Here is a 20,051-nt window from a genome sequence, read left to right as displayed (position 1 = left end):
CAGTTTTTTCTTAGTGTACTACAGCTTTTCTCTTGACTTCTGGTATATTTCAATACAACATTCTATGCTTTTTTCATACTCTGCTGTTTAATTTTAACCTTTTGTTTCCTTTGGTGTTGATTTGTGTTTAATAACTGGGTTTGGAGTATTCATTTAGTAAGTGGTAAAAGGTTAGAGAGAATAAATAGAGAGTTTTCAAGGAAATCCTTTTTAGACTTTCTGAAGTGTCAGGTGTTCTGTTTCTAGTCAGCCTTTCAGTCTTCTTTTATTGAATTGTCACAGTTTTGGTCATAAAAGACAGTGTGGCGCTATGTAAGTAAAAGGTCCTTTTGTGAGAAAAGCAGGATCAAGACATCCCCTTGAAAATTAATCTGAAACCCTTGGCAGAAAGTTGGAGTCTTGTCCTGGTGGGCCAAATAAAGCAGCATAGATACAGAGAAAGGGGTCGACAACAAAACTTGTGCATATTAGGTAGGTGTTATAAATATGAACTGTTTTATGAAGTCATTAAGTGGCAGATATGTTAAACTAAGGCTCAGGCTTTTCTTTAAAATTGCTGCACAACATGAAAAATATTTTATCTTTAGGATCACTTGGAATAAAGTACTACCTGAGGAAGGAGTGCTAAAACAAGCATTTGCTTTAATCCCTGCAGAATCTCACTGAAGTTGGGAATGAGCTCTGTGTCCTTCATGTTGGGAACCTGGTATGAAGGGTGTGTATGGGTGCATAGTCTAAGGGTTATCTGTTACCAGATGTTCAGGATGAAAAATGGATAATAAGCGTTTTAAGGGAAAAATATTAATCCTGAGGGAGTGATTGATAGCTTCACTTTTCTGAAATATGAGTCACACTTATTAGATAGAAGAGTTTGCATCTTGTCTGCAAAGCACTCACAAAAAATTGTAGTGGTAATTTATATCCTATTGCATTCAGCAATAGGTCCATATCATTCAATGTCATGTGAATTTCATAGCCAGAGACCATATTCGAAATTTCAAGTGCTGTTAAAGAAATCCCTTTCAAATAAAAATGGAGGAGAAATGCCTTCTGTAAAATTATGTGCTATTTTGTTCACTTGAAAATATCCTAGTCTTTGAATAGAACCTGACATTTGATTCAGCCTTGTTAGAAAATATCAAAGTTTGAATGAGCTGGGCTTGCCTAACTTGCCTAGGAATGAGGTGTCATCTAAGCTTTTGAATACTGGAAGTATGACAAAAAACCTCTGAAGTTACTTTTTAAAGTTTCCTGCAGGGTCTTTTCTTACAGTTTACTCATTTTGTAAGTCATTGATCTGAAGGAGGATGGCACAGATCAGTAATTAAAGAATGCCTTTATCCATCTGCCTAGTGCCTTCTATGCTTTGTTGTCTTTGTATGTCCATGTCGCTTCAGGTGTAAACAGCCAAACAGAAGGACTTCCCAGTCAGGTTCCAAATCCTAATGTTTTGCCATCTTGGTTTCACAGAGTTCTGATGCCTCTGAAGTGGTAATCCTGGGGTGCTTCTGGCTAGTGGAATTCAGGAGTAAAACAGATGTTTCAATAGTTCTCACTAATTAAGACATATCTCCACATGTCCAGTGTGACGCTTTTATTTCTGCCAACAAAAATGAAAATAAAAAACCCCAGTCACCCAGGAATTTTGCTAGAAATTTAACTAGAATATATCCTGCTGTCTGTTGGATGCATACACTTAAATACTGGTGGGCTCTGAATTCATGCCTACAAAGAAAATCGTAAAATCAACTGAAAGCCACGCCATCGTGTTTCTCTGACAATAAATAGAAGTTTGAGGTTCTGTTTTGTCAGATGTCTTGTACAAGATGGGATTTATGTTGATGCATAGTCAACGCATCTTATTCTTCAATAACTAATCATTGCTAAACTCCCTATTAAATGACAAGTTTTCTGGTTTTCTTACCTCTTACCAATTCTTGATTCATAAAATTGTTGAAAACAGCAGAAAACATGGCTATCTCATATAAATCAGGATCCTTATTTAGAGGAAAGATTTTATTTGGAGCAAGTGCTGACAGTTTTCTCTGCAGGAGCCACTGAAATAGCCATTATTTTACAATTAGCCATTGTATTACAATTTTTTTATGACATGAATTCTTTCTGATACCTCTGCAGAGTTTTGAAGTCCTTAGAACAGTTTGCCATTTTCTGTTATCTGTGATGGTCTAAGACCAGAGGTAAAAATGTTAGGCTGCATTTGTGGGCTTGATGGATACATTTTAATTCAGTAGAAACTCCTATCATCTTTTTATGTGCCAAAATCTCCATCTCACTTCTAAGGAAGTGTTGCATTAATTATGTTGACTTTTGTCCTCACCTGCTGAAGTGATTCATAGTGGTTGATCATGTTTGAGAAGGCAGTTGACTTCAATTACATTCATTGTGGATTTTATCCTTATTGGGGTAGTGTTCTGGGGAGTAGCTCAGATCCTTTATCTTTTGTAGGGAACAAAGTCATATATTTTGTACCTGGTGTTGAGGCACTGCACCAAAAAGTGTTTCTTTCTGGGTTTGGAAGTATTGCTCTCCTTGACTATAAGAGCTCAATGTTTCCCATTGACTCTCAAATTGAGACTTTGTAATTGTGCCCTCAATGAGTCCAGTTCATTCATGGAATTGCCAGCTTTGAGTATGAATACAGTTGTGTCAGTTCCCTTCTGGCACTTGTGTTACAGTGCCTGAACACAATGCTGCTGAACTGAATCCAGAATAAGGCTGTAATTGCTGACAGGACTCAATTAGCTCTGAAGCCTGCAAACAGGACAGTTTCTATGGCAGTGACACTGGCAGGTTGTAAGCCCAAAATCTGGGGACACAGACAACAAAGGATACTGAGTAAGCACTTCAGGCTGCCTGTGGAGAAAAAAGAGCCTGTGAATATGTGTGGAGGAAGAAATAAGCATGAACTTTCCAAAACCAAGTTTTGAAGGTTGATGGTGTTTCATTAGGAGCCATGTGTAAGGGTGGCATTCTGTGCATCCTCTAAAAACATATTAAAGGGGAACACAGGAGACAGTGTAGGAAACTCCAGGTAAAACGAGCCAGCAAATGATGATGAATTCCTGGGGCATGACCAAACAAGACAGAGGAAAAGACAAGACAGGTAGAGGAGAAATGTATTTCAGACTTGGCAATTTTCCTGTGCTGGAGAGCAAGGATGACAACCTGGCTGATGATGTGTTGGATGGAAATAGAAAGCCGGACTATTACGAGGTATTAGAACAAAACTGAAGACAAATGAAGATGATACACGATGTGCAGAATGAGGATAAAATACTAAAAGAAGTGAAATAATAGTCCATGTACTGTAGGGTAGAATGAAATTCAGAAGACAAAATGGGGGAGAAAAGCGAAACTCAGGAACTAGGAAGAGAGGCCTTGTATCAGTAGGGGCTTTGACCATGAAAAGCTAGTTGGGTTCTCACAAGATGAGATCCATTGGCTATTGGGAGCCAAAAAAAGCTCTAGAATGTGTATCTGTGACTTTAAAGGATTCAGATGAAATGCAGGATAGGAGGGCATACCTCCTAACGATGTCAAATTTCTTGTGGAACTAATGGAGGACAGCTGTGCCACAGCACAGCAGAAGCTCCAAGAAAGAGGCTGTGAGGTTTAACTTGTGGTAAAAAGACATTTTCTTCATCTTGCAAGCTTCAATTTGGAGCCATGAAGGGGGATTGGAGAGGGCCTTTGTCCAGTTGTCTCCATGTGTCTCTGACTAGTGGGTTGAATCCTAGGAGTCATAAAAGTGAGAAATGGAGACTGACTGGGATATTGAGGAAGAGGACATAATCAAGGGCGGTGGAGTAAGCATGGAGGGAAAAATAAGGACCTGTTCCTGCAACCTCTAGTGATTCTGTGGAGCTGCTGATTACCTCAGGGCTCTGTGGGCCGTGAGACAGGAGGGCTGTACAGAAGAAGTCAGACAAAGTAGATAATCCTGTCAGGGCTTCAAGTCGAGTGCTCGTGAAGCAGCCTAACTCAGAAGGTTTCCAAGTGGGCCATGGAAGCAAAGAGAAGGATTTGTTAGGTGAACTTTCACTCTGCATGTGGCTGATGGCTTTATGTGCCCTTCTACTGGGAACTGGTCACCGTTAGCAAGACAGGGTGGTCTTTGGGTCACTGTGGTGTTTCCCTGAAATAGGGCAGTAGGAGCTCTGTGACTCGATGTTCCCGCTGACCCTGGGAACAGTCTGAAGTTGACCACTGTGTTGCACAGTGCGTGTAAAAGTCTGCTTCCTTTCCTCCACGTGGTGGTGTACAATGCAAAATTGGCAATGTCCCCAAGGAAAAAAACCACAGGCACAGTGAAGTGAAACCAGATGTGAGAGGCGGCATGCAGGCACTGCCTTCTCTTGATCTGTGAATCTCTTCTGTCATTCAGGGAGAGAGATTCCTTACAGACTGCATTGCTTCACTGTGTGTGGTCCTTAGTTAGAGCTAGGGAGGTATCATCCAGGTAGGGCTGGTGAGGAGGGTGGGAGGGAGCCAAGGAAGAAAACAGATCTTCTTACAAGGTCAGTCATCTAACTCACATTAGATGAATTTCACAAATCAGGAAAATAAAAAAGGGGCCTCTATGTAGGAATGCCCCTAAGACAGCAAGCATTCCCTTTTGCCGTTTGTAGTATGCAAGCCACTTGAACTTGGAGACTTTTGTTTCAATTGTGGTGGCTTGGAAAAGCAGGTCAGGATCACTCCCTGTTTTAGAGATGCAATAAGTGAGGCATATGCCAAGGTTTCTGTTGCAGTTCTAGGCAGAGAAAGAAGATGTTTGAATCCTGCCTTTTTTAAGGCAGACTGATGGTCCAGGCAGAGATATGAACTGCTTCCATTCAGCCGAAGCAGTCCACTGCTTTGAAAAGGCCCCCCCTTGGAACTTTCAGTGAATGCTGCAGTGTATTTGTTCAGGGATCTTGAGATATCAGTGTGGTATTCAAATATTTGTGTGGTTTGCATTGCTTCTGGTGTAGGTGTGGTATTTAATGAAAGGGTATAAGCAGTGTGGCAGATGTGGAAGGTGACAGGTACGAGAAGAAACTCTGTTCTACTGCAGCAGTCAACCTGGGGCATCGTGCTATATTAATTTCAAATACACTCTTAGTGAGGCTCTGTAGGGACTTAAATGGAGCTTATAATAGTAACTTATGTAAGTTGATTCCAGCATTGCAAAATTTAAGAAACATCACTGAAGATAAAAATTTTAATTAAGTTCTTTATCTTTGTTTGAAAATGTAACTTCCAAAGAAAGATTAACATACCATCATGAGTAACCATGGGATGATTTCATCGCTACTAATTTGAACATGAAATGCATCAGCATATAGAATTCAGACAGCTTTGTGAATTAAAAGCCTCTGATGTCTGTATTAGAAATATCCTGCGGATATAATTTATGTATCAAAGCTTTCCTTCTACTTTTGTTACAGCATATGGTGGTTAGCTGTGATGGTGCTTTATATTTTACAGCGTCAGTGACTCACTGATATTCTTAACCCTTTTCCTCTGCTGAGTTAGCAGCTGAGCTGAGAATTGCTTTTTTGCTGCTGTGTGTGAAAAGAGACAGACAAGCTTTAACCTTTTTGAACTCTCTTACTTTGCACGTTAGCATGGTAGGACAAATAGTGATCCTTTAAAAAAGTCAAGGCTGTCATTGTGGATATTGACCGTGGGCTTTGTACATTATATGGTGGGGCTTTCAGCAGCCTGGTCTAGCAGAAGGTATTCCTGTCCAGGGGCAGAGGGATTGAACTAGGTCATCTTTAAGGTTCCTTCCAACACAAACCATGCTGTGATTATGTGTGCACTGAAACAGAATGGAAAATAGGTACCTTACGTATACCCACTGATACCTTCGTTCTTACTGCAGAATGAAACTTTGTACGTTTGCGGTGATGAGTGTTTTCCAGGCATTCTCATATGCTTTTCAGAATTTAGCTTAGCTGTCAGAGTACTCCAAGGGACTAAATATAGCAGACTATAGTTTCTAAAGTGATAGTTGAGAATGAATTTCCACATCTCAAAACTAGCAATAGATCAGAATTATGCCCACTCCTACTGCGTTTCGCTCTCCATTTCTGGTTCCATGCATATTAATGATGATTCAGTATGCCTTTTGAGCTTGGCAGTCTGATTTTTACAGCTAAGAGGTAAATATAGATAACATGATTTCATGAATTGAAAAACAGATTTCCTCCTAAAGCAGATGTTTTTTATCAAGCTAGTGGTAGGATATTTCAAGGCAAGATTACTGTTCTTATTTCCATTTAAAGATAAACAGCTGAAAGAAAAGAACACCTTAGTATATTTGGATTTTTGGCTGTTAAGTGTTGACTTGTTTCTCTGACAGCTTTTCTTTCACCTAAGGTATTTTGGATATCCAAACTGCTTTTATTAAAGTTATCTGTGCTTTTGTGCTTTTAAAGGTTGAATGGTATAAGCAGATGTTAACTTGGTGGGGTTTTTTTTGGTGGCTTTTTTTTTTGTGTGGGTGGTTTCTTTTTTTATGGTTGTTGTTCAGTTTTTAAAGTTCTGTTTGGTTGGTTTTTATTTTTTTTAATACAAGATAATTAGTTAATTTTGATCTTGCTGCTGGGTTATTACATACCTTTCCTTTCAGTTTTCCACTAGTAGCTCCAAAATACCATGAAATCTGACCGACTTCAGACTCATTGATGTCAATGACAGGAGGAAGTAGAGCACTCTGCTGGTGTAGATCTTATCAGAGCAACAGAAAAGTTAGTAGCTCTTCTAAGTACTGGTCTTTCTGAAGGTTACCTCATCAAAGTATGGCTCACATGGGGTACCAGATCCCAGGAGAGCTTACAGCTAAGTCTTCTGTCTCTTCAGTCATCTTGGACAAACAGCAGAGCTCAGCTTGATGAGTTTTGGTCGCTCAAGAGAAGATCTTATCTGAAAACAGGATCTAATGAACATCTAAACCTCTCTAAGATTTTGAATATCCTTCTCTCAAGAATTGAATATGTGTTTTTTTCTGGCTGAGTCAGGGTTAAAGGCAAGCATTCAAATGCTTATTAGCTCTTCATCTGCCCCTGAAGCAGATGTTTCCACTTTCTCTTTCCAGTCTTTCCTCATGAAATCTATGGCCAGCTGGTACATGAAATGTTACCCAGCATTTTTAGCAGCATCTGCAGCCATACAGTTGGATTTCCTTAGATCCAGCCCAGACAAAAAACTTGTCTGACCTCCACAGGGATTTGTAGACAGTTTTTAGAGCCTTCCAGACTTGAGGTTTCATCTTTTATCCCCTCCATAACCATAAAAGCAGAGGTTATTGTAATGGCAGATGCTCAGTTTATGAAGTGCAAACAGGTTTAGAATAACATGTGTGCAAGTGCCCAAGGTTAGATACTCAAGGTAGTAAAATAAATTTAAGTTCATATTGTATGGAAAATAACTTTTCCATGTTGTTTGGATTTTCAAACTAAGTACGAAAACCTTGCAGTGTTCTGTTTTGTCCAGTGATATGATATATGGCTGATTTAGCTCAGAATGATTTTCAGGCCCAATGAAATACTTCAGTCCTTGTTAATACAATAGCACAGGTGTTTTATAGAGTTTTATGTTTCTAAATTAGTTAGTAACTTGTTTAAAAAAATTGATTTTCTTTCTTTCCCAGTTTGCTCTTCTCGGTGTGTGCTGCCCTAAATGCTACATTGAATTTGTGACTCTGTGAAGCTGTCTATTCTACAGAATTTTAAATGTCTACAAGGTGTTTTTTCTTCCTGTTCTAACTTTAATCAAATGACCAGCCCTTGCTACTTCCCTGGATTCCTTGGGAGCTTCAGCTTCCTCCCTGCCCCCTTCTTCTTTTGTTCCCACAAGATTTGATCATTAAACAATTAGACTCCAGGCAGAACAGCAAATGACACATGGATAATGATGAGGTCTGAAGCTCCCACATATGACTTGTTGAGTCTTCACAGAGGAGTTATGTCATGCTAAATTATCTGCATGTGTTCCTGATTGTGTTCTGGCAAGGATGAATGAGAGGCTGAGCATGATGGAGATCTTTAATAGCAGAGATGATGGACACGTTAATTCTGGTGAATCCCACTCTCTGACAGAACCGCTCTGCTGCCCTTGCTGAATCAAATTCTTTGTCAAATTAGCAGCTCAGAGAGCTGCCTGGTAGGCTGCAGAATCTGTGCTGGAAAAGGATTTCCCATTTTAGTTTGATTCTGCCACCTAATTTAGCCATCTGTTAACTCATCTTGGAACTACTCTGTGGATATGCTGAGCACTGCAGCAATTCTGAAGGAGCTGGGATTTGACTCCGGAGGTAGATGGGGCTGCATGGTTCTGTGACCATGAACATAAGTGTGTATGTAGTGGTTTTGATTGTTTGTGAAATCAGTGTTTCCATCATCCCCCTTTGCAATCACAGTCCCTAAGAGCTGCTTTCGTGCTTTCTGAGTGCAGAACCGGATCTTTGCCTCGAAGCTGCATCCAAGCCAGACTGTGAATCTCGTGCTGTGGCACTGGGAGAGGTGAACTCGGAAGATTTGCGGAATAAAATTCAGCAGCTCCGGAGGCTGATCATGGAAATCAAAGAGGAGAGATCATCAGATGAAGCACGACAGTTTTTCCCTTCATCCCAGTTAGACAGTCTAGGAGAGCCCCAGTTTACGAGTAAGTGCATGTACTCATTTTATGGAATGGTACAATGAAAGTGGCCCAGTCTCTGTGGCAGTTCAGATAGTGTCACAAGCAGGGTACGAAATGCTGTTCAACTTCTTGCCTGTCCAAGTGCAGTTTAGAGGAAATAAACTGATGAAAATGGTCCTTAAATTTTTTCCCCGATATGTTTTGGTTTATGCACATAACCTTCAGGGGAACTAATGTGTGATTTCTGTGTTTGAGTTTTTCTCTCTAACCTATTTTCTTCTAGTAAGAATTAAAGCAATTTTTTCCTCTTTTATGTCCTATATGGATTACTGTTTAAAATATAGTCTGATAATGTTGATGAAAGTATAAATCTTTAGTGATACTTAAACTACTATCACAGGTTTGTTCTATGTGATGTAGGAGCAGTCTGGGGATTTGAATGCAAGTACCTGTATGTTGAGTTGTGTTTGGTGCACTGGAGTCAGAAGACTGTATTTCAGTTCACTTAATGCTGTAGCCAGCATTCATGAGGGTGTTTCAGGCCAATATGCTACTGGCAGAGTTCAACTCAGAAATTTATTAAATCTCCATTAAAAAAAAACCAAAAAATAAAAAACCGCAATTTTTTTTTCTTTTTGACCTATCTAAGCTCTGCAGCTGTAATTTTCCTCACACAGATGTGAATGAATAGCTACACTAATGAGAACAGTGTGAATCTAGACTTGGCAGCATAATGTTTTTATGGAGCAGACACAGCTATAAGTTTGGGGGTGATTTTTTTTGTTTGTAGGTTTTAAATTTGTTTTTTTAACAAAAATCTCACTCCACTCCATATACTAACTGTAATCCTTCCCATCTGACCAATTTCTTCAATACTGAGCGATAATTAATAATGCTTACTCGAGAATACAAAATGTCAAAAAGAGAGTTTAACTTCTGCAAGTTCATTGAAACTGTAGTTGTGCTCCAATTATTTGTGCATCAGGTGAACACCTAAGGGTTATTCACCTGTCTCTCCTTGCTTCCTACTTTTGTCTTGTTGCATCTCTGTGATTCACTCCTTTATTTTAGCATAAGAAAATATTGCCCTTTGCAATAGAACGTAATTCCACAATGGATTAAACTGCTCCTGGTCCAGTTTTGTAGGAAGAGGAATGAATGTGTTTAATCTCCAACAAAAAGAAGTTGGGCTCATTGCTATACAGTTTGTTGATCAATAACGTGTTTATATTTTACTCTATTAACCTGATCTACCTGCTTTCACTCAACATGGAGTTTGTTTTTAATGTGATGACATACCTACTTAAAAATTACTTATGAGGCTTAATATTTTCCCAACACATAAATAGTCAGTTGCTGTGACTGGAAATCTTACAAGTAACACAGCCATGAAAACCTGGGTTTTTTTTTCCTAGTTTCCTTTCCCAGCAACAGAAAGTTTCTATTAAGAAGGAAGTCTTATTCAAAAGTAGCCTTTTTTCAGGCAAGTGTTTCATCCAAGTTTGCTTTGACCATGAGTTTCTAACATAAAATGTTACTTCAGTGGCAATGGCAGTAGTTATAGGCATGTGAAAGTTTTACTGTGTATTAATTTGATTTCCATGTCTTGCTTTTTTATCACTAATATTTTTTTTCTTGGCCTTTTAAGGTATTCAGAGAATTGCAAATGAGCCAAAGCTGGAGTTCAGTCTTGGTAAGATACAATTTTGAATTTTTGAAATGATAATGGCCTGTGTGTGAAGAGTTTATATATATATATATATATATATAGTGCTATACAGTGTAGCATGTGACCTTTTTAAAAAAAATGAAGGTCTAGATGGGAGAAGTGCCTGTGTGTGCCTTTTGAAACACTGATTTTAGTTTCTTAATCGGTTGGAATGGCTAAAGGTTTATTGAATTCTTGAGTGCTATGCTGCTCTACCGGGGTGAAAATCTGCCCAACAGCTCTGTGAATGTAGTTTTTGAAATACTACTTATTTGGAAAAAGACATTTAATTTGAATTTTTGAAACAATATTCAGATAAAAGGACTGTTGCTTTAGAACAAAGTTTAATCTAAATGTGATGTTATTTGGTAGTGTGGAGGCAATGTAAATGTTTACCTGACTTTGCCATTTTATACTTAGTAATACTTAGTGTATTTAATAATTGGTATTTGAGAATTATATATTGTTATAGTATGTAGCAGAATTGTTTTGGGAGGGATTCTATCAGCTCAAGATTGCCCTTCCATTTAGAAGTACAGAATAATTCAGATGGCTCAAGTAAGTCAAGCAATCTAATTGAATAATGGTATATTTGTAATACAAGACCAAGGAGCACAGTATGTCAGCTCAAACTGTGCAAAGCAAGCTTGGCTACTTTTCACCATTCTTTCAGTGTGAAAGCTTTGAAGCCTTTGAAATAGTAAGTGAAATAATGATTTGCTGTAGAAGCCTAAACAGAGTAATTCTGTGTGGGAAATAAGAACGTTGATGGGTGGCTCCACTCTCCTCAGGGTCTTTGCCAACTGGGATGATCCTGTGATTACTCCCTGTCTCTGGTAAAAGAGTACAGTCACAAATAGTTACTTTTCAAATGTTTAATTCTACGTGCTGTCTGCATTCTGAACTAAAACTTGTCAAATTTGTTACGAAGTTTGCATCCATGTCACCTGTGAATATATATCTGATGTTGTGTAGCAGTGCACTAAGAAACTTTTCCGCAGTGTCATTCAGCATCTGTTAAAATTCACTCTGGTATAAAAACTTTTATAACATCTGTTCCAAAAAAAAGTTTAAGTGTAAGAGAGAGAGGGAAATACAGATAACTGTGAGCAGAATATTATATAAATATCAACTGGACTGCTCTGTTTGGAGAATTTAAATAGTCTACAAACAAATGTCCTTCAGAAATTCCAAGCACAGCAAACAGGATGACATGAGTGATGTGGCTCCTGTGGTTCTGTTTTTGCTCCTTGCCTTTTGGGGGCTTCTTTCCTGGCCTTGTCCTTGGAACTGGGTTAGCTGATGCCTTAAAACTGTGCCCTTTGAGACAGACACAGTTCTATTTGATACAGCTATTGTTAGAATACCTCACATTTTATCTGTGTATTTTTTATCTGTATGTCTTTTAAAAATTTGGTAGTTAGGGCATTACAAAGAATTTTGTCGAGTAGGTTATGGGTTTTTTTCTGTATAGACTGTTTCTGCAGAAGTTGTTAAATGTTGGCATAGAACAAAGGCCTCATTCTCTGTTGGTGGGAAATCACCATGTTATATAATCACTAGGAGCAGATTTAACTTTTCTGTGCATTTCTATTTACATTTTACAGGTGATGTGACTGTAGTATTTGGGCAGAGCCAGTAATTGCAGCATTCCAGCAATAACAAACTCTCACAATGACTCAGGTGTAGGGTCTGAGAGGGAGAGAAAGGTGCTACAGGCACTGACTGCAAATTAGATGAGCAGTGCTTCAGGAAAAGTTGCTTTCAGTGATAAATGTGCCCCAGCAGGCAGAAGTGTAAAAACACAGTAAAGCCAATTTCAGACTTGTTTGGGCTTGTGCTGGATGGATCTCTGTTCACTCAGTGTCAGTATTTGTGTTTTGCATCGGGCTGTTTGTAGTTGGCGTTTATGTTCTGTGGTTTGTTCTGCAGCAATATTGAGTCATGATTTTATACACTGGATCCTGCTGCTGCTCAGGTAACAATTAGGAGTAGCAGCATAAACCTCTTGATTTTGGCTGATAGTCCTGTCCAGTGTCCTAAGTCAGGAATATCTGGCAACACAGGCAATTGTATGAAGGTGATTCTTGGTGTCTTGAACCTTAAATAGTACTAAATACTGAAGCATAACACATTTGCATTAGGGGAATCCACCTTTAGTGACTGAACAGTCAATGAAATTCTTAGCAGTTATCCTTCTTACTTAAACATCTAACAGTAAGATTTATAAAGCCAGTCTCTAGCCCTGAAAGAAGGGCTTATGCCTGTAATTTTGTTCATATTTGTTATGTAATCAATATTATTATATTAGTTAAGTAGTGTACTTATACATATATAGTCAAATAGACATTTGCTGCTATCATTTGATATACAAATGTGTTTAAATAGATTAAAAAAACTGTAACGTCTCATAATTGTAGTTTAAATCTCTTGTCACTTGTTGGTCAATAAATAACATTGAGAAGTGGAACTCCAGTAACTAAAACAAAGTATAGTTTTTAACTAATATTTGAGCGCTGCCAAATACATGAGTTTTATTTGGGGGCATTATAACTAAGTGCTGCTGTTCAGTGTTTGAAGTTCTGATGACTAAATTTTGAAATCATGATATTAAAATTCTTCCTGGAATTTTGTGTTTTGTTGTGGTAGTTACTTTGCAACATCCTATGTCCATAATACTCTGGAAAGCATTCCCTTCATAAAATGTCTAAGTATTGCCTTCTCTTATTTTGTTTTAAAGTGCAATAAAGTGGTATCTTTTTTCTTTTTCCCTGAGGTTAAATCAAAGAATAAAGCTCACCTGAATTACAGCTTTACACTGCAGTTCATTCAGCATTTTCAGGAGCGTGCCTGTCTTGTAACAGAGCATCCTTTAGACCAAGATTTTTGCGTTTTATATTCCTGGGGACTCTTTGGAAATGTGGATGATTTCTGAACCTTGCAGCTGCTGCTAAGTTTAACTTTGCAAACTCTCTCTCTTGTTGTTTGGCATTTTGAGTGCCTGTGTTCTGCATGCAGCTCCATGAAGCATTAGGAGGGGGGATATGACAGCCTGTGCAGGGTGATGAGTAGAGAGGAGGAGCAGAGCAAAGGAATGAACCCGGACACTGGGCCTGAAGAATAACAAACCAGTGAAACTGAGGAAAAAATCTTTCCCATGACTTTGAAGTGTGCAGTTTTAGGTCTTATATAGATATGTTTATTTTGAAGCTGCTCTTCTTGCTTGCTTCTCCAAAATATCCCAGCCCTTGAGTCCCAGATCTAAATAAATATGTTGTGGATTCCTGATTTCAAAGCAGCCGTGCTACGTCAATGTGAAGTATGTGAGCCCAGCTGATGTACAAGGTTATAGTTATGGGAGATAAATTATGTTGTGTGTTTTGAATGCTATTGTGAAATTTTCAAGAACTAGTGCTTTTAAGGGTATTTGGTAGTGAACTGGCAAAGCAGCACAAGAAAATTGCAGCCATCAGGAAAATGAGGGAACGGGGTAGAATGCATAGTTAGTGATCAAGGTGCTCAAACACAAACTAGGTAATGAACATGGTGTTAATAGGGAGCAATAAATCAGAGGAAAAGAAGAAATAAGTTTGTTAGTTACTCTCTCAATAACCAACACAATTTCAGTGGTTTTGCATTTGTCTAATTGCTTAGATTTGTGAACAGAGTGCAAGGGATATGATGGCCGTAGTATGGTAATAGTAACCAAAATAGCTGTGTAGAAAAAATGTCTCTGCACCTACTGTAGCATATTCAGGTGGTGATTTTTATGACAGCACCTGTCTGACATTTCCAAACATGCTCTTTTTTTTTTTTGCAAATATATTAGATCCATGAATTTTGATGGACTGTTCTATTGTTGAATAACCTCTAGGCACTTTTGAAAGTGTAGAGTAATGTCAATCTTATGACTATGTTTTTACAAAATCACATTAAATAGTGCACAAATCACAGAAAACTTGAGCAAGTACTCAAAAGAATTAAAAGTAAAAATTTCTAGGTGATATGTTTATTCTTTTCACCAAATTGATACAAAAGCAGTCTACCTGTAAATGCTGAAATTTTTATTCTCCATGATCTTATTTTTCCCCAAGTGATATTGTGATGCCATCCCTTTGGAAAAAGTCTTGAAGCAGATTTAACTCTGCCTACTGAAAATAAATGGTACATTGATGCTGCTCAAAGAGCATGACTAAATGATTTTTCCAATTCTGAAACATAATCTGGAGCTTTTTCAGCAGCAGCTGTTCCTGGAAGAATGATAAGCAGAGAGACTGGTTTTATCCTTAGCACAAACTTGAAGCCAGTCTTGATCCTAGTAGAATTTGCCCATTTGGTTAGCCTTCTGCTTCATCGAGTTGTGAGTTGGTGAATAAATGATACTTGGTTGTGTTAGCCAAATAAAATTGTAAAAAAAGTCATCATCTCCCTCTGAATCAAACTCACAGTGTCACATATTGCTCAGGGATAGTTTTCCCTCAAAAAAAGTTGTCTTTGCCATGTTAGAAACAATAGCAGCAAAAATATACAAGTTAAGGCTGGGTTTGTGAGTTTTAAATTTTATTCATTTTGCTCTTTTTGTTGTAACAGTTTTCTGAATTTTACTTGAGTTTGTTCTGGTCCCACACAAATTCCATCTTCCACCAAACCAGCTAGTCAGGTTTGTTTTTTCCCCCCTCTTGGTTTTACTGATCTATCTTAGATACTGTTACATCACAATAACAAATAGTAAATAAAAAGACAATTTAAATTGATCAGAAAAGATTGAGGATGCAGAAAAGCTACCACATGATTGGAAGGAATGCTCTTGTTTTCCTCTGGGAGCTGCTTGTTTGACTTGTGTCTGCCTTGAGATTTTTGCACTGCAGCATAAGATGCCTTAAATGCAGTTTATTCATAGTAACTCAGTGTTGCTAGGATGAGTCCTTTTTTGACTGAAGGAACCCTCCCAAAGAGACAGCAATTCAAGCCCAGTCTGAGACTGTCTAAGACTTGTAATGTTTTTGCAGTAGCTCCTGCAGGAATTTCTTCTTTCCTCCACTTCCGAGCCAGCTTGCAGTTGGTTTCAGTGCAGATGAAGCAGCAAGTGAAAGAGTTTTCCAAAAGGCTCTAAGGTAGTGAATGCCTCTCATCTTTGACATCGTGCTGTCACCTCTCTGGGCAGTGTTTGGTGATGGATAATGCATATCCAGCAAATGGATGGGCGATGCTGAGTTAGTGACCCCTGAGGAGAGTCGGCTTTTCTTGCCGTGCTCTCCTGCATTCTCTTGCACTCACAGTCAGCTTTCTTTGTTACGTGCAGACATTGTGTGAGCATTGCTGGAAAGTGATTTGAGAACGGGTTTGCCAAGATGCCATGTAATTTTTTTTTATCCACCTCTCCTCCCAAAGTACTTTGTTCACTTTCAAGAAGGCTTGTGGTGTTGTGTGATAGCCCTTGCCACAGTGAGTGTGACTGTTCGGGGTTTTTAAATAGGCAGCTTTCTGAACCGCTGCTCCTTCGTCATCGTGTACCTCTTTAAAGCATCACTCCTGAGTTTTGCATGTTGTGTACTCTGTCAGAAAAACAAGGCCAAAACTGTTTATATGCTACCATTAAGACTTGGTCATGTTGGAAAAGCAAATCCAGGAAATGGAGTTTGTGGGGTGGGATGTGGGTGTTGCATGGACACATATCCCCAAAAAGCTCAAAATCAGAATCCTTTCAAAAACTCATATACTTGTTTGTTGGTTGCCTGCTTAAGTGGGTTTGAGTCCTAGAGAATTAGGCTGGATTTTTAAATTGGTACCTGTAGGCACTGTAATTCTAGAAATCTATCCTTCAGCCCCTATTAGGGCAGGGATTGTCTTAATTTGCACTGCAGCTAAAGAAGCAGGATGCTGTCACAGTCCTTAAATATTAATCTGTACTAACTGTAGGGCTTACTATGCAAGGACTCAAAAATTCCCAGCCTGAAACTTGGGATGATATGTGAACAGTTAGTGTTCTCTGTGCTTTTTGCATATTAAGAGAAACTGAAAATTCTGTATATAATAATGTGTACTTTACAGTTAAATAGAGTTCTTAATGAAATTATCTGTATAGAGAGTTATACATGTATATATATAGCTATTCTATGTAATCCATCAATATGAATTGTTTTTGTTGCTGAAAACCCATTACATCTTGTGTAGCATTACTCATTTTTGTTATCTACTTTGTTTCTGTGTCAGTGAGAAGCAATTCCTAATAGAAGTAGTTGCAGAAATATTTCCAGCTTGTCAGCATCCATTGATACTTAATGGTTTTCATTAACCAGCTTTGACTTGTGTAAATTCAATTTCTGTGTAGGTGTTAGAGATGAAAGTTCTCCCTTACAAGGTGCTGTGTAGCAGTTAGTCAGTCCCCATGGTGGGCTTGTTAAATGCAGGGATGTTTATATGCTCTGAAGTGGGTCAGAGCAGAGGATGAACCAGCATGAGGGAGCAAATCATTACTGTCTGAGTATATTCCAGTGTGATGGGTTTACAGGAATCCGCTGATGGGCTGAGGCAAGTAGTAAGAAACATGAGGATGTTTTGAGTATCAGTATTAAACCCAGGTGTAAACTGAGTTTCAGGCAGTTTTCTTCCATTCTGCTCAATGAAATTGGAGTATTTTCGGTTTCCAGAAGCTTTTGTGAAAAAAAACATTGCATTTGGACTACTGGGAGAAAGTGGTTGATGACCTTGTAAATATAAATATGTATAAATAAGGGCCGTGACTAAGGGAAACTTTTAAATCTAATAGCCTAAAGATCCTCACAATGACTGTCAGATGTTTTGATATAAACACTTATCTAGAGATAAATTTTGAATAGCTGTGGCTAATCTGTTTTGAGAGGAGTTTGTATATGCCTGAATTTTAAAAGCTGTTTAACAGTTGAAAGGGTTTTTTGGAATTTAGCCATTCTGAGAGACAGGGGTTTATCATCTTAGCTCTTGAGTGATGCAGCAGATAATAGGATTAAATTCTGTCAGAAATGTGCAAATGCTGAAATCTTGTCAGTTATAAAACTGCTGCATTTATAAGTCCATGGAAAAAAAAAAAGAAGGATAAGACTAGGCAGGACATTTCTTTTTCAAACCTTAAATAAATAAAATTGGTAGAGTTCTTAGTAAAATCAGGAATTTTTCTTGATATTGAAAATGCTGCTTTTGTGTCTATGGTATGTTTTTCTCACAGACTTTGCAATTGCTGCCTCATGCTTGCAAAATTCCTTTTCTCCAAAATTTCAGAGGCAAGGCAGAAAATAGTTACGTTTTCTGTGAAGAGTGGTTCCAGTTCAGTATCCCAGTGAGGCAGAGTGCTAGAAACAGATTAATGACAAGAGCTCAGTCTTAGCATGGGTTCATCTACCTCATTCCATGCTGCTTTGCCTGAACTATTTCTAGTTTCTGATGTAAAACATTCATAGCTATCAGTAATATAATGGTAATTTGTGAGGGTGATTGAAAGTTATATATGTAAAAGGGCTCCAAAATTACTAAAGAATTTATAGATATAGGCGGAGATTTAATGCAATGCTCTCAGAATTGAGGTTTCGTAAATTTTTTTTCACTTAGGTATTAAACACCAAAAAAGAACTAGTGGGCACCTTAATTTGTCCTTTAGTATTTTCACAAGCATCGTGCTTGACTTCTGAATTATTAGGTGTTCTGGGGAATGTGACATTAATTTCTCAGTTATTCTGATGAAATGGAAAACTTGTATTTTTAAATACAAGGGTATTTTTAAACTAGTTCATAGGAAAGTAGGATTAAAGATCATTGCATTAGAGAGAAGTTATTTTTGGCACATGCTGCTGCTGTTTTTTCATCATTATTTTTCTCTTCCTGCTTTTGCCCAAAAAGATATCTCCTACTGTGCATACTTTCTCCTATTTGCCTTGCCAGTCTATTGCTCTTTCTAGTTCAATATTTGAACCTGATTTTCTCACATGAGGCTCTTCAGATTGCCTAGGATGGCTCCCACGTGGGTGTGGCAGATCTCAGCGGGAAATGTGACTTGCAGTTTGGGCGTACACAAAGGTGTGTGCATCCTTCCCCCCTTCAGGCTTTAGCATCTTGGAGTGCCTGAGGAGGGTGAGTGGGAGAAGGGGTGGCAGTGCAGTGGCTGAGCTGTCAAGGGGAGAGCCATGGCCTCCCTGGCAGTTTTCTGCCATGGAAGGAGATGTTCTTGCCAGCATCTTCCCAGTGAGAGTGGCCCTGAGCGCACTGTGCCGCTGTATCAGAGCACATCCACAGGGACAGCCCCGGAGTGACTGGGTGGCTTTGTGCTTACCTGGTACATGGTAAATCTGTGACTGAGTTCTCCGTGGGTCCAGGGAACTTGTCTGAATGAAGAGGATAGACAAGGATTTAGATCCTTATTGAGAATATTGTGTTGATCCTTATGAGATATTTGTACTCAGAGAGACAAATAAGGATGAGCTGTTCCTTTGTTAGACAGGGATCTGTAAGACTTTCTTACCCACAACTGTGATTTGGATGGCAGTCCTGGTCCTGCTGCCTTCTTCCAACCTTTCTCTGCCTCCCAGGAAGGTGACATTTTAGCTCTTCAGAATGCAAGAGATTTTTTATTTCCTAACTCCTTAACTGTGCTGTTGTCAGGGAAGCTTAAAAGGTGTGCAGTGTTTGCACAACGTTTTCAGCAATAGACCTTGGTCTTCTCCGCAGCTTCATAAATCTTTTAAAACTACACTGTTTCTGCTAGAAGCAGTGCTTTTTTTCATCAAAATGCAAAGTCTGGTAGCATTAAAGTTTTAAATTTTATATCTACTTAAAAAAGAAATTGTGTGTACCACTAAGTTGGCTAAGTAAGCCATTTTTAGTATCCCTGGTTGTGTGCTTCAGTGCCTAACATCTTCCTTTTCTCTGCTGCTGCCTAATTGGACCTCGCAGTCCTGGGATTTTTTTTTTCTAGGCATAAATGAAAAATAAATTTTATTTGGAATTACTGGACAGGGATAGTTGGTTTTTTTTTTTTTTTTTTTTTTTACTGTGAGGGTGGTCAACCACTGGCGCAGTGCTTGGAGGAGGTTCTGAAGTCTTTGTCCTTGGATGTTGTAATACCCAAGTGAATGCAGCCTGCTGTGGTTGACCCTGCTTGGACAGGGGGGTTGGACTTGTTAAACCTGAGGCTGATTCCAAAATCTCTGTGCCTGGAATTTGTCGTGTAACTTTCCAGAAAGAGTTTGGAGGCTGCTTATAGCTGGTAGTGTTTGGTTTGACGTGAACTCCTCCATCATTCTGTACTGTGTATGGACTGTAAGGTATCTGTTGATCCTTACTGCTGTTGATAGCTAGCTTGTGATCTAAAAAAATCTTCAAGCTCTCTAAATAATCACTTATAGTTATGTTGAAATTAGACTATTTAAATTGGTTGCTCTCTATGTGGACTCAAGCTGTTCTAGGGAACTTTCACCCTTGCATCTTAATTAAACCATCATGTGGGGCACACTGAAGACACCAAGAGGGATTTAAGAGCAGCCTGAATAGCCTTTCTTTTTGGGCAGAAAGAGTCAGGACTGAATAGAGTCAGCAATTGTTAAAATAGTTTTGTGGATGCTGTTGGCCTGGATAATATGTTACTGATGCTCACTTTTATGAATATTTGTATATGTGCAAAATCTTTTTTTTTTTTTGGTGTGTGTTCTTTCAAGGAACAGTTATT

The 20,051-nt window shown here is 38.6% G+C and overlaps 1 protein-coding gene across 4 annotated transcripts in view; it reads left to right on the top strand.

Annotated features, from left to right (window-relative positions):
- The window catches only part of INPP4B (inositol polyphosphate-4-phosphatase type II B), a 291,680-nt gene that overhangs the window by 93,615 nt on the left and 178,014 nt on the right, over positions 1–20,051 (top strand). For all 4 annotated transcript variants that reach the window (XM_066549472.1, XM_066549473.1, XM_066549475.1 and 1 more), the window contains exons 2-3: positions 8,464–8,673; positions 10,298–10,342. In XM_066549472.1, the coding sequence (XP_066405569.1) occupies positions 8,583–8,673; positions 10,298–10,342 (136 nt within the window). In that variant the 5' untranslated portion in view covers positions 8,464–8,582. The remainder of the gene's footprint in view (positions 1–8,463; positions 8,674–10,297; positions 10,343–20,051) is intronic.

Source organism: Molothrus aeneus, chromosome 4, assembly GCF_037042795.1.
Source record: "Molothrus aeneus isolate 106 chromosome 4, BPBGC_Maene_1.0, whole genome shotgun sequence".
NCBI classification, from domain to species: Eukaryota; Metazoa; Chordata; class Aves; order Passeriformes; family Icteridae; genus Molothrus; species Molothrus aeneus.
Note: the sequence above shows the minus strand (reverse complement) of the source record. Positions and strands in the feature narration are given on the sequence as shown.